This window comes from Colius striatus, chromosome 9, assembly GCF_028858725.1.
Source record: "Colius striatus isolate bColStr4 chromosome 9, bColStr4.1.hap1, whole genome shotgun sequence".
NCBI classification, from domain to species: Eukaryota; Metazoa; Chordata; class Aves; order Coliiformes; family Coliidae; genus Colius; species Colius striatus.
Window position 1 is genome coordinate 18,439,828 of NC_084767.1, and position 13,502 is coordinate 18,453,329.

The following is a 13,502-nucleotide window of genomic DNA, read 5'->3' on the forward strand; positions in this document are numbered from 1 at the left end:
AGATGCTAATGCTGATGAGGGAAATCTAGCAATCTTGGCAGAGCAAGAGCCAAAAATAATTCCATTAATGCTATTTGGACTGTCATTCTTGCACTACACTTTTTAACAAGAAGAATCATCTTCATGGAGTCCTTACAGAACAATGCCCAGAACAAGACCTAGCTGCTTGTACAAAACAATTTAATATTAAGTATGTATTTACAAGCTTACTGCAAAGCATTATACTAAATTTCAAGTAAGGTATATGCCAAAAAATATGGCTATTAATTACTGGTTAGTGGTTCAATTTCACCTCCCTCCCACAGCAGCAGGACAGTTATTTCTTCTCTTGACTCCTGCTGAACCCAGAAATCTCATCGGTGTTTACAGGAGATCCAATTTTTGGTACTGGTAATAGTATCTGGGGAAAAAAAGTGGCAAGTTAAATACTATCAGTAAAGTGTCAGATTCTCAAGTGTAAGAGGAGGCCCGTTGGTCTGAGAAGCTGTTCAGATGTTCCATAGATACCTACACTATCATTTGTTTGGAGGAATCTGAATCTTGTAGGTCAACTGGCAGTGAGAAGAGAACAATCATTTGGAGTGTAAGTACATTCCTAATGAAAAAGAGCATCACCTGAAAGACTCCTTGAGCAGAAATGAAAATATCCAGCATAAAGCACCCCATCACCTTTAGGCAGACTAATTCCTGATCCCCAGGCTCCTCTAGAAAAGCAGTTAACAAAACTAAACTATTGTTCTGACAGCAACACTTGATTCCTGAGATCCACTCACCTATCAAGTACAACCTACATTTTGTACTACCACAGCTCTCTTGGGCACATGACTTAACCTCCTTGTTCTTTCATCTGCACAGAAGCATCAGATGATTGTCATTAATTAATACATACACACACTTAGAAGCACTTCCTTGCATTCTTGATGGTGTATGTAACCCAACCAGTAACAAAGCAGGAGAGTATTTGGACCTGGGAGACCAAAAATCCATTGAAAATTTGTGTATATTCAGTATTTTTGATAGTTATTACGCTTATGCAGTATCTCTGTATTAAACTAAAACAGCATACATGACAATGTAACTTGCAGCAAACTTGCAGACATCGTCTGTCAAGAACTACTTTAAACTGAGGAAGACATGTGCCATCCAGTGGCACACGGAGAAACTTCAAGAGAGATGAGAATGTGAGGGGATTTTACCTCCATGGTAGCAACGAGGTAGTTTTGTACACAGTTCTCATTTTTGTTTAACAAAAACATAGGAAGTGGAGAAAGCAGCTTCCCCTGCGTTAAGGATCTCAGGAGAAAAAAACCAAAAACTTTTAGAAAGAAACTGGTAATCTTTCAGAAATTCAGAAATCTATTACTTCAACCGCTTTGAGGGGAAAAAATTACTGCACGATGAAGAGCTCAGTTTAGCTGAGCAAGATATACACCACACCAGTGATGAAAGCTGAAGTCAGATATATTAATCCTAGAAATTTTTTACTCAACAGGCTGGTATCTTTTTTTAGGGATTTTCCACATCAGCAGGGAAGCTGAAAGCCATGTTTAGGAGGAATTCAAAGAGGTGCAGATATTCCCAGTTACCTCGTAGCACCTTCTGGCCCTAATGATCTAACCCATGAAATAGCTAGACTGTATTAATTGCTAGGCTAAAGATCCTTACAGGAGAAAACATTTGTATTTTGTTAGTGAAGTGCTGTTGTAGCAGCACGTGAAGTCACAAATTTGAAGATTTCAAAATCTTTTACCTTGCTATTTTTCTGAACATTCAGACTTTAAAAGCCTCCCATCAAATCTTTAAACACTCAATATACCCAGTTATCATCTGCACAGTGAGCCAATTCTATATTCTATTACCTTCAGGCACTCCTTCAGGACGCTGGAACACTTCTGCGTTAACTGGAATTGGGTGACGCCTGGAAAGCCTCTGTTGTGGTGAAGCTCTGACAATGGAGCAAATTTCGTGTTTGCCACACAAAGGCTGGAAAGATAAATAACATTTCATTCACACAATCATTTCCATTGAAGAAATACTCTTCTAGGGTTCTTCCAAGGAAATGAGGGATGACACACAGATTTCAGGAGACGTCATTAGAAAACAGACTATTTGTGTACACTGAATATGCCACCAGAAAAAGTGGTAGCTTCAAAGCTTACACATTATCTCCAGCTGACCTTCAGATGTTTGTAATACTATATAGCTTACATATATAGTATATTTCATACCAGCACGACAAAACTGAATTTGGAGAGTGCAACAAAATTAGAATCTTTAAAAATATTCTTTTCTCTGGACTTTGAGCAATAATTTCTGTTTCTAACTCAGAAGTGCAGAACAACTTCTTCCACGTATGGGCTTGTGGTATTCAGGAATAGGTATTCCCCAGGTGAGGCTTAGCACAATGGTGACAAGTTAAGCTACAGGTCTGCCGAAGTACAAACATAAAGCAGTCACTGTCCAACTAAATAACAGACAACAATTCAAACTGACCAATGCTTGATGATTCACACAAAAGAAGTTCTATTGCTTCAAAAATATGATTTAGGACTCCAGTGATTACTGTCTTCAGCCTCCAAAAAGACCCTGATTCCTATTAACTCTAATTGTTAATTTAGTCTCCAAAAACTCAAGTATGCTTGCAAGAATGCTGGGAAAGCCAAGTGTATTTTCCTGCCAAATAACCTGGTGCAAAGTTAAGCACTCTTTCTACTGTAATAGCTTCTCTTTTTTAGAAAAAAATGACAAATTGCTGATTTGGATGGGAGCTATGAAAGCAACAGACCCATCACTTCTGTTCCTGCAGAGAAAAGTGGCAGTACTGTATTACCTGCAAGGCCAAAGAGTTCAAACTGGCATTTAAATACTGAGCTGAGTATAAAAGGTCTACTGCAGGTAAAGGCACTAGCTGCTGGTTTCACATTAGGAGATGATGTAAAAATACCCAGGCTTTTTGTTGTAGCTTTTCCAAAGCCCAGCTAATAGAATTTATCATGTAGTTTATTGTGCAATTTGTGTTGTAGCATAAGTACAGGATGAATTGGACTGTGCCATGATTTGTTTGGTTTTAATCATTTTTTAAAAAGTATCAGGACAGACACTAACATCTAGCTCTGCAGGTTGAACATAATCAAGATTTTTCAGGGCTTTCTCTTCCACCACGGTCAGAATGGTGGAACCCATTTGCTAAACAAAATTAGAGAAGAATTCAGTATCGGTTTCAAATTCTTTGCTGTTTATGATTAGTTCTAGAGTATTCCCCAATTACACAATACTAGTCACAACTCTATTTAGAACTACTAATAGTTCTTTGGGTTTAAGTATTGAATTTCTATCATTCAGGTTTTTTTGGTCTTACGCTTTCCAAAATTAAGACAGTCTGTTTTCCACAGCACAGAACACATGCATTTTCGGTACCCTTCACAATAAGGGAACAAAGCACTTCCAACAACTTCTCTCATGTAACTTTTGTCACGATTCAAAACTCCCACTAAATTTTGTGCCTTTGCTAATCAGTGGGGTACAATGGGAACACTTACCACCACAGCATCTCCCTCTTTGGATGACAATGCCTCTCCTGTTGGCCCCAGTGATTTGGCTGAGGTGTTTCCTGGGGCATCGAGCTGATCAAACCATGAGGTATCTTCTTCTAATACATTGGAATTTTTTTCTTTTTTCTTACACTTCAGCCTTTGGGATTTAGTAATTTGATTGTCAGGCTAATGGGTGAAACAATTACATGTTGTGTTATAAAGTGAATCTCTGTAGTGTGGTAAGCACTAACAAAAGACTCCCACATTTGTGAGCTCTACACAATCAATTTGGTACCACTGACACAGTGAGCCTGATAACCAGGGAGCACCCATAACTACTACTGCTACCCAGATGTAGAGGTCAGCTACATCTTTCTGCCAATGTCTGCAAGGACTCATTTCAAGGGAATTGCTACATTTCTAGGTGGTGTCTTCCACCTATGCAAGGAAGGAGCAAGTCATTTGTGTTACAACCTGGCTTATTTATTAAAGATCTTTCACCTTTCTCTCTGGTCCTAACGGTGAAGGACAGCACGTAACAGCTTTTAGGTCTGGAGTTCTCTCTCTTGCAGCTGTAATTTTACAGACTTTTTTTCCTGTGATAGATTTCCAACAAATTAATTAGCTTTGAGACTAAGACCACAGCTACTCCCTAACTCTTGCCTTACAGGATGCTTCTCAGATGATTCCAAAGCCACCCATATAAACATACTTCCATCCTTCAGTATAATCCTCATTGCTTTCTCCCCACCAAGAGGGCTGGCTTTACTCCTCCCCCTTTTCTTGAGGAAACAAGGCTGCTTATTAATCTTAGGTTCACCTGGCTGTTTACTGCTAGACACACATACTGTGGGAGCAGAGGAACTGCATAATCACAGTAGTTTTTGCCAGCAGCAATTTCTGCTGCTATTATAGGCCGAATTAAGCAGGGGAAAATTATGTGGTACCTGGGCCAAAGCCAGAAGTGCATCAGCCACAGCTTCAAACTGTAGTTACATGAGGAACTCCTAAAATAGTATTTGTAAAGCTGATATGAAACAAGTAAGGAGCATGACATTAACAGCCATTCCGGGATACATTAAATAAGAAACCTTAATTTTCATTGAGTATCACAGGTAATGAAGTGGAAAAATGAAGGGTTTGGGATTTTTCTGCTGTTCTCCTAACACATTAATTAGAACCAAATCTTATTTACAAGGAAGATCTTCAATTCACACTTTCCCCTCTAGACACCAATTTAGCTTAGCTTCTGCCCAGAGGTCAAATGACCAAGTGAGTGCCTGGCTCTGCTATTTTGCCATCATTCAAGATTGGGTAGAATATTCTTTTGTCTCACAGCAAGTACAACTTCTTTCACTCATATTTTACCTGCCACAGTAGTTGAAACACTTAATGATGAAGTGTAACTGAAATTCGATGGTGTCTTCCTAGAAGAGGAGAAAAAAAAGTGACTATTCTGAACCAAAGCCAAAAAACAATCAAAGGAAATCATAGGAAAATATATAATGAGTGAAAAGGGATAAATCTTATTTTTTTTAAATACTGTTACTGAGTTATTTCATCACACACTACAGTTATTTGATAGTTTATAACCAAGTCACACAGCTTAATCTGAAGATATTTGCAATTTAAGACCCATGGATGACACTCAAGTGCTCAACACTGAAGCATACTAGGACAGAACACGTTTAAGAAGGATGCAGGGGAAAATTAGGTTCACGAGAACATTTGGATTAAATTATGTAGAGATCTGTAAGACTGGTATAAATAAGCTACGAATGGAAATGTTTGCATGTAGGACTGGAAACAGCAGCTTAAGGGTTAAAAGAAATTACACTGTTTCTAGAAAAACACTCCTGTTTCTCAGATTTTTATGTCAGGATCTGAAGGCCGCACTGTGACAAGGCCATGTACATAAGACGCTTCACTGGGATAAAACCACAGTCCACATGACTTGTCAACAAAAAACCCAGCATCCTAACACCAGGAGAGTGGCAGAAGGTTCACAGTGCATCACATACACCATTCTGCTGCCTGATAGGCACATATCCCAAATAAAGCCAAAACTGACACTGGGCAGTAATCTGACCTGAGATTTATGAAGGCTGAGGTCTCAGCAAGATTCTGAAGTGGAAGAGTGCCTCATATAAGCTTACAATTCCTAAAGAAGATAAAAATATCTGCCCAAAACCTAATTTTCTACCAGGCAAGCACAGAACAGCAGAGATTAAACAAGGAACTTGACAACTCTATATTTTTGATTGCACAGGTAATCCTGGCCAGACCAGCAGGGCACGCACACATCTTGCTGCCTGTGACCAAACAAAATCTGACAGAATAAGTTCAACTGGATAAAAGCAACTTGTTTAGGGATGTTGTAAATAAATGCTCTCTTCCCCTTCCATAGAATCCTCCACTGAGTCTTCTTACATGGATTTCCCTACAGCTGCACAACCAAAACAGAAGTCTGTAAGGCAAACTCTTACCCGACTTAAGGCACCAATTTCCAAGTGAGGACATAGGTAGCTGAAACTCAACATAAGTGTTTGCAGGATCAGAGGCTTATTCATCCTGGCCTTCCTTTTAAACGTCAATGAAAAAGAGAAAAACCTGAACATTTAGGTGCATCAAAGAGTCTGCTTTGCAGATTACCTTCCAGTGTATTTGGCTTGAAAATCCTCCGGTACAGTTTCTAAAAAACATAAAAGCTAAACTTTAAAAGAAAAAGCTAAGCAGGCCAAACATTTTAGTGTAGACTGAATTATGAAGTAAAGTCCTAGAAGCAAATACAGACCCCTAACAGAGCACTGTTCTCCATTTATGCAGACATGCATTAAATGAAATTATCATGACATATTTTATACAGGTTTCTTGCACTAGAGTGAAATTTGTTTACATATATATTTTGAGGTATTGTAGAAAAGAATTACCTAATATAGCAGAAAGATTTGAGATCTGTGGTATCTTATCTATGGTCACTGCTTTGCTGGAGTCCAGGAGAGTAGAGTTCTTGTACTTGCCAGAGTCCTCAGGGTGAAAATTACTTCTTTCTGGACATAAAATATGTAAGTGCAAGCTTCTCATGCTGAAATTCATTCAGTTATTAAATTTGTGACCAAACTGAAAGCAATCACATTTGCGAGATGGGAACTTTAAAGCAAAGTGAAAGCACTGTCTTGGCTCAAACAGCTGTAGAAAATTTTGGGAGGAATTTAACCCAAAGCAGATTTTTTGGTCGACCCCATTAAACAGGTCATGTCCACAGTGAATATTTACAGTTTCTGTCAAATTCAAATCATGACAGAACCCAATTCACATTGCGTTGGAAGACCAGATCATAGAATCATAGAATGGTAGGGGTTGGAAGGGATCTTTAGAGATCATCTAGTCCAACCCCCCTACCAAAGCAGGTTCACCTAGATCAGGTCGCACAGGAACATGTCCAGGCCGGTCTTGAAGAGACTCCACACCCTCCCTTGTCCTGTTGCTAGCTACAATAGAAAAAAAGGATGCCCCAGCCTCTTGACACCCACCATCTTAAGCACAGGCTGGCTTATAGCAAAGGTCTGACGTGGTTACACCAAGAGAAGCCACTAGTCTGTCTATTGTAGACAGTTCCCCCACACTTTCAACAACAAATAAAGCTCAAAAACCCCAGAAGTCTCACCTGAACCATCATCTCTGAATATTTCAGGTGACGGGCAACTGTTCAGGCTGTCACTAGTACTGGTGTTATAATGTGCAGTTGAATCTACATCTAAACATTCTATGAGAAAGGTTGAAACACCTGTGGGAAGAGTCATTCCTGTACCTACACAGAAAGAGACAAAAAAGGTGGCTACAAAAAAAATAATCTATAAACCATCAGGATTTCTTTATTTAAGTTTCATTCCTGTAGTAACTATTGTCAAGTCAGTATCTTATACAGATTTATAACACAGTTAAAGAAGAAACTAAACAAAGGGCATCCTGAAGCTCAGTTTACACTACTATAAACTAATGGAAGACACTTTGCTCACCCAAGGCTCACTAGAAATACCTGAAGAATTCAGCTTCTGGTAAGGTAATTCTTGGGCAGGTCTGTTTTCAGGACAAGATATTTAGGCACAAGACTTAAAAAATGCAGGTTTGAGTAAACTGAAGAATTCATGTCAACAACTAGTTCTGTTGATGATAAAATCAAGGTCATGTGGCTTTCCACAGGCTGAGTTCAACACCGTCTCAGAACTTCTAGGTCTCCTACCCCATTTGTGCTGCATACAATTGATACACGTGATACACGTGTGCTGGACCAAGAGGCAGAAGCCCACCCAGTGGTCCCAAAACCCATACTTTCTAACAGCAGAGTCAGAATCAGTGCAAGAACAGCACACAAGTACTTTTATAGAAATATAGTTTAAATTATACAACAAAATTGTTTTAATAATACAATGTTTTGCCTTTATACTCACTTGAAGTCATTTCAGCATATTCCAAACTATGTTTGCTTTCAGAGTTGATTATCTGGGATTCCTAAAGTTAAATGATCAATACAAACAACCTGAGAAAACTGGACATAGACAGCAAAACGCACTTAAATGTATTCCTACCTTAGTAGATACTCAGAAACTTACCGCCTGGTACTTCACCAGTTCAATTTGCTATTCACAGTTTAGTTTGTACCAGGTTTTTTCATGCATCATCAACAAATCTGCAACCTGACTTATAGCTCCACAATTCGTCAAGAATACACAGTAGTTTGATCCTACAGTCTTTGCTGGATGACACTTCCAGGGAAGGCATAGTGACAGCAACTGAAGTGACAGCAGTGGTGAAGTGAATTTCCCTGCCTTTTCATTATTTTTTTGAGAGGCCCAATTCATGCTGTTCACTTTCAGAATCCTAGATCATGTCTATAAATACATAAAACTGACATGTGTATGTAGCATATCCTACAAAACTAAGCCTTTTCAGGAAACATAAGTAATTGGGGGACTCTTTCTTTAGAGTTAACATTTTAAAGAAAAGTAGCTTTGCAGCAATATCTCGAGCCCTTAGCTGTAGCAGATTTCAGTTCAAACACACCTGGTGAACTATTTTCTTGCCATCACAGCTTTAACGGGCCTGTTATACTCCTGCTCGGTCATCTCAGAATATTTTATTCCAGTTCTACTAGAGTGAGGAAGGGTATAACAGTGACTTGCCAAGGGTCTGTGTCATAACTAGAAAGTGAGCAATTCTCTGGAATCACTATAATGAGCTACTTTTCCACACAACACAATTGTTACAGCCTTTCCTCGTTAAGGGTAATTAGTATGGATGTTTTCCCATGCTACCAATAGCTCCCACAGCTTTTATTCTAACCACAGACATGGTAAAATGACACCAAAACACAGGACAAGGTTCAGCCTGAAAAATGTATGCTCACACACAGATAACTCATAGAAGATTAAAAAATGAATTTACACACCACATTTCTTTTATTTATCCTTCTTAAATTACTAGCTGACCAAGAACAAGGCAGTTGTTACCTTCTGCAGTGCAGGGCTTTCTTCTATTGTCTCTTCTTTTTTTCCCAAGTCTGTTGCTTCTTTAACACTCACTTGATTGCTGCAGTTGAAGAACAGAGCTAAGCGCAGTACACAGAGCTACCCTGTTCTAGAAGAAGGCAACAAAACCTACAAAATGTCTCTATGAGGTGACAACAATCTGCCAGACATGGACTCACTGAAAATTCAGACTGTGCATCAAGACATGTGCAAGCAAAACAATATAAATTATTGGTCTGTGTCAATCTTGGTGTATTTGAATGAGTTCTAACAGACCTTTGATTGCATGAATCGCTCACTTCGCTGACTTCATGAACTTCCTTAATTTTTGGTAGGGTTTTCACATTGAACTGTCTCTTCAGGCCTAGGGAAGATTAAGTACTTAATTCAGTAATTTTAGTTTTAATATTAGAATTTAGATAATTCTTTCTAATAGGGCTTCTTTAGCTACTCTCCCAGAGATGTATTTTGTTCTCCTAAAACCAATTTTATAAGCTTTGTTTTATTTTTGGTACCCAGGAGCTAGAAAAACCCAAACTTTCTACAGTTACACTTTGATGGCAAGTTAAAAAGAACATCCATCCCCATACCAAAGAAGGACTGCATGCCCTAGCACTGCAGAGTCCTTCAAGCTAAAACTCCCAGGGAGCTCAGGACAGGACAGTGTATGAGCAGGACTCATCCTTTTCCCTCTTTCTTCCTTCCATATTTAAGTATGAAAAACAAACAGACCTCAAGGTTGCTAGTCACACCAAGCAGGTATGCAAGAGTAACAAATATCTGTGAGAGCAGGAGGCAGCAGAACAGGATCGAGATAGAAAATAACGTTCATCATAACCATAACTGTAATTTAAAGTCTTACCTTTGTGTCTAATTTGTGTCTATTTAATAAACTTTATCATATATTCTGCTTCATGCAAAGTCTTACCTTTAAATTACCAAGATCAGTGCAGGACCAAGACATCCCACACTGGTCTTTACTAAGTCCCACTATTACTGTCAGCCATCCCTCGAATCCCATACCTTCCCCTCAGACTGTTATGTTTCGGTAAAGATCTCCAATTCTTATCTTGAGATCTCCCCAACTGCATTCAACAATGTGTCTGCTCCTCCGGAGAAACAGCTTTAAGCAACTTTATCAAGCATCCTCTCAAAGGTGGGCAAAGGTTTTGTCGTGCCATTTGTAAAGGACATGATGGGGGTCCACCTTACAAAAGGAAAAATCCTGTTCATTACTAACAGCTAAAACAGAGGAACTGGTCGTTTCCAGATCAGCTCCTTGCTTTCTCCACCCCGTGAAGGACATGGATAGCATCAAGACCACTTCCCAGCCTCATGCAGGGCCATCTAGCAGGACAGGGTGAAAAGCCCAGCGCTATACAGTTGCGGGGGATGCTAAAGCCACACATTTATCTGACAACTACTAATAAGAACCATGCCCAGACAGCAGGCTCGCCTGACCGCCACCCCTACCCGCTCCTCAAACTGCCGTGAAAACACACGTATCGGACAAACCACAGCCCTGGGCGCCCTCGCCGCGCCCGCCTTCACCCCGGTACGCCCTGGCCGTAGCCCAGCCGCCTCCCCGCCGGCGCGACTCAGCCTCCCGACCACGCCCGGCCTCGCGGGACCAGGAGAAGGCCGGCGGCACGAGGCGAAACGCTTACAGCCGGGCTCCGGCCCGCGGGGGGCCGCGTTCCCGAAAAGGCGCCGCCGGCACGGCTGGGAAGCGCCGGCGCGGCTGCCGGCCCTGCCCGGGGGAGCGGCCGCTCCAGGCAGCGGCGACTCGCGGCGCTTCTTCCGCGGTGCCTTCCCGAGCCGCCAGGCGCTCTGCCGGCGGGACCACTCCATGGCAGCCGCGTCCCAGCAGCAGCCTCCGCGAGGCGGGAGCAGACGGGCCGGCGACGGGCAGGGTCTGTGCTAAGGGGCCGATAACCGCCGCCCAGCCTCGCGCCCCCTGGACCGGTGCCAACCGCCCCCACCGGCCGCAGAAGCCGCCCCCGCCGCCTCCAGCCCGCATGCGCGGCGCCACCGGCCGCGGCCGCCAGCAGGCGGCGCTACCAGCCCGCGGCGCCCGGCCGCTCTCGGGGGCGCGCAGGGAGCGCCGGGGCGCGTCCCCGCCCGCGTTATCCGCAGGGCTCGCGCCTGAAGGGTTGTGTGTTGAACGAAGATAAATTAGTGCAGAGTGCGGTTTTGAACGGGGCCTGGAGGAGAGTGAGCGGGGCCGGGGCGAAGGAGCTGGGTAGGGTGTCGGCTTTGACCCGGCCAGCAGCCGCCGCTCTCTGATGCAGAGTCCAAGTGCGTCATGGTGCATGAGCAGCGCTGCCCGGCCCCGCTGGCGGCCTCGGCGCGGGGCACTGCTCTGGCTGCTCTGTTCCACGGGTGCGGGCGGACAGATTCGCGTTTAGAATATTACAGCGATCGAAACTGTATTCCGTTTATCGATCAGCCCTCGCGTTTCAGCTTAGGTTTATAGAGCACCGTAATGCCACTGCTACGTCAACGGGAAGAAACTGAGATCATTCTTGGGCTTTCCTGGGTTTCCACGTGAAGGGAGAGATGCAGATGCACAGAAAAACTGGAATAAAGGCTGAGTGCTTTTAAACTTTATTGTTTTAGACACAGTCGGAAAAAATACTATGCATTCCCAATTGTCAGTTCAAATTAAACGAGCACATACATTTGGCTATATTATTATTTAAAAATTTAAAAAATGAAACCATTACAGAAAGACTGCTGCATCTTCAGAGGGCTTTGCAACGATTTTTACTTTTTGTCATAGAAGATTGCCTAAAATCAGTCTCTGGTTCCAATAGTCCTTTGGTCGTTATTGTATTTTACATACTTATTTTTTTAACAACACATTTAGTATAGGCACACAATCTGGACAGCTTTGTACAGACTCTGAGGACATAATGCTGGAGCAACAACAGATTTTTTTAAAAAAAGCTTTTATTGTGTGTCAGTCCATGAGAAAATCTTACGAGCAGTTTTGAGAAATGTTACAATTTCTTTAGAAAAGTTTCCATAGATGACTTTTCGATATACATGCTAATACACCAAACTGAAAAATCTTTAATTACAGTTAAGATCTTTTTTTTTCCACACAGCTGTATACTTTAACCACTTTCAGATGAAAACAGAATAAGCAACACTTAAAAATGTCTCATTTCTTCACTGTACTTTGCTAAAATACATTAAAAAGAGTGAAATGAAAGGCTTGAAGGGGCTTTAGATGCCTCATAAAATATTTTATTCTTTAACAATTCCAGGGATCTAAACATTTTTATTCTCCTATAAGCATCCAGATTTCTCCTCTGAAAAGCAAGGCCTTGGCTTCATCAGGAGTGAAGATGGTATGGAAACTGCTGAATGTACAAAGTCCTGACAAGTGTTAATTCCAAAAAGAATCAAGTTTTAATTCTGATTTTTTTTTTCCCCCACAAACAAAGTGAGCTAAAAATACAAAAAGTACACCGATAGAATTGCCTCTAAATAAAATGCTTTTCCCAGTTTTCTGTAAGGCATCAAGAGGTCTTTAAGTAATCTGTTACCATGCAAAAATAGTATATTCTTCCCAGTTTACATTCATCTTGTAGCAGTTTATTTACAAACAGGTCACCAGCTTGTGCTTTTAACACATGGAAAATAATAACAACAACAAAATCTAAGTTAATTTGTTTAATTCCAGAAGATTAAGTCAGATTATTTTCTGTTGTATGCAAGAATTTCATGTGAAAAATGACACTGGACTGAGAAGTCACTAACAGTGAAGACAGATTGCAAAACAGTGCTTTTACCAACAAACCACTCACTGTCTCTCTCTCACCAGATGTGTATCAAGCATTTCAACCTGCAAACGTGGACTTGCCACCATGAGGTCAAGACCGCCTGGAATGGTTTCTGCTCACAACTGCCTGTGTCTTTGACCATTTCCGTGGCAGAACACTACTTTCCATGTGCAAGATATTGAGCAAACATACAAAACACAGAACTAAGCAACATTCTGTTCCTAGAAAAAATGTTTTATTCTGGTTTTTTGTGTGTGAGCACTGGAGACATTGATCTTCCAGTGATTTCCGAAGTGTAGCACCAGGCCCAGGAAAAACCTCCCCAGTCCGCGATGCTGGAGAAGGCAGGACCACAGTGCAGGGCTCCAGGGAGCCGGGTGCTTGGTGTCCCTCGCTGCTCGAGGTGACACCCAGTGCAGCCCTGACCCCTGCAATGGCAGACTGGAGCAGTGCTCACCTCACCCAGCTGGTTGTAGTTTTTTGTTAATTGCTTGCAGAACAAGCCCCCTGATGACAGGAATTTGTTAAAACCAGCCATCCAGAAGCCACGGAGAACAGGGCTGTTGACAGAGAAGGGTTCAACTGCATTGCCACTTAAGCACCTCTTTCAATAAGATGAATATTAGAAATTAATTTTGTAATTACTTGAG

The 13,502-nt window shown here is 41.6% G+C and overlaps 1 protein-coding gene across 1 annotated transcript; it reads right to left on the reverse strand.

The window, feature by feature from the left end:
• Positions 1–238: 238 nt before the first annotated feature.
• MEIKIN (meiotic kinetochore factor) lies at positions 239–10,962 on the reverse strand. Its single transcript, XM_062002617.1, has 12 exons — positions 10,729–10,962; positions 9,338–9,425; positions 9,044–9,122; positions 7,985–8,045; positions 7,201–7,344; positions 6,464–6,583; positions 6,186–6,225; positions 4,902–4,960; positions 4,035–4,129; positions 3,540–3,719; positions 1,860–1,983; positions 239–400 (listed from the first exon to the last, which is right to left on the reverse strand). Exons 1-12 carry the CDS (start codon positions 10,910–10,912, stop codon positions 354–356), a joined length of 1,221 nt encoding a protein of 406 aa, XP_061858601.1. The 5' UTR covers positions 10,913–10,962; the 3' UTR covers positions 239–353.
• Positions 10,963–13,502: the final 2,540 nt, after the last annotated feature.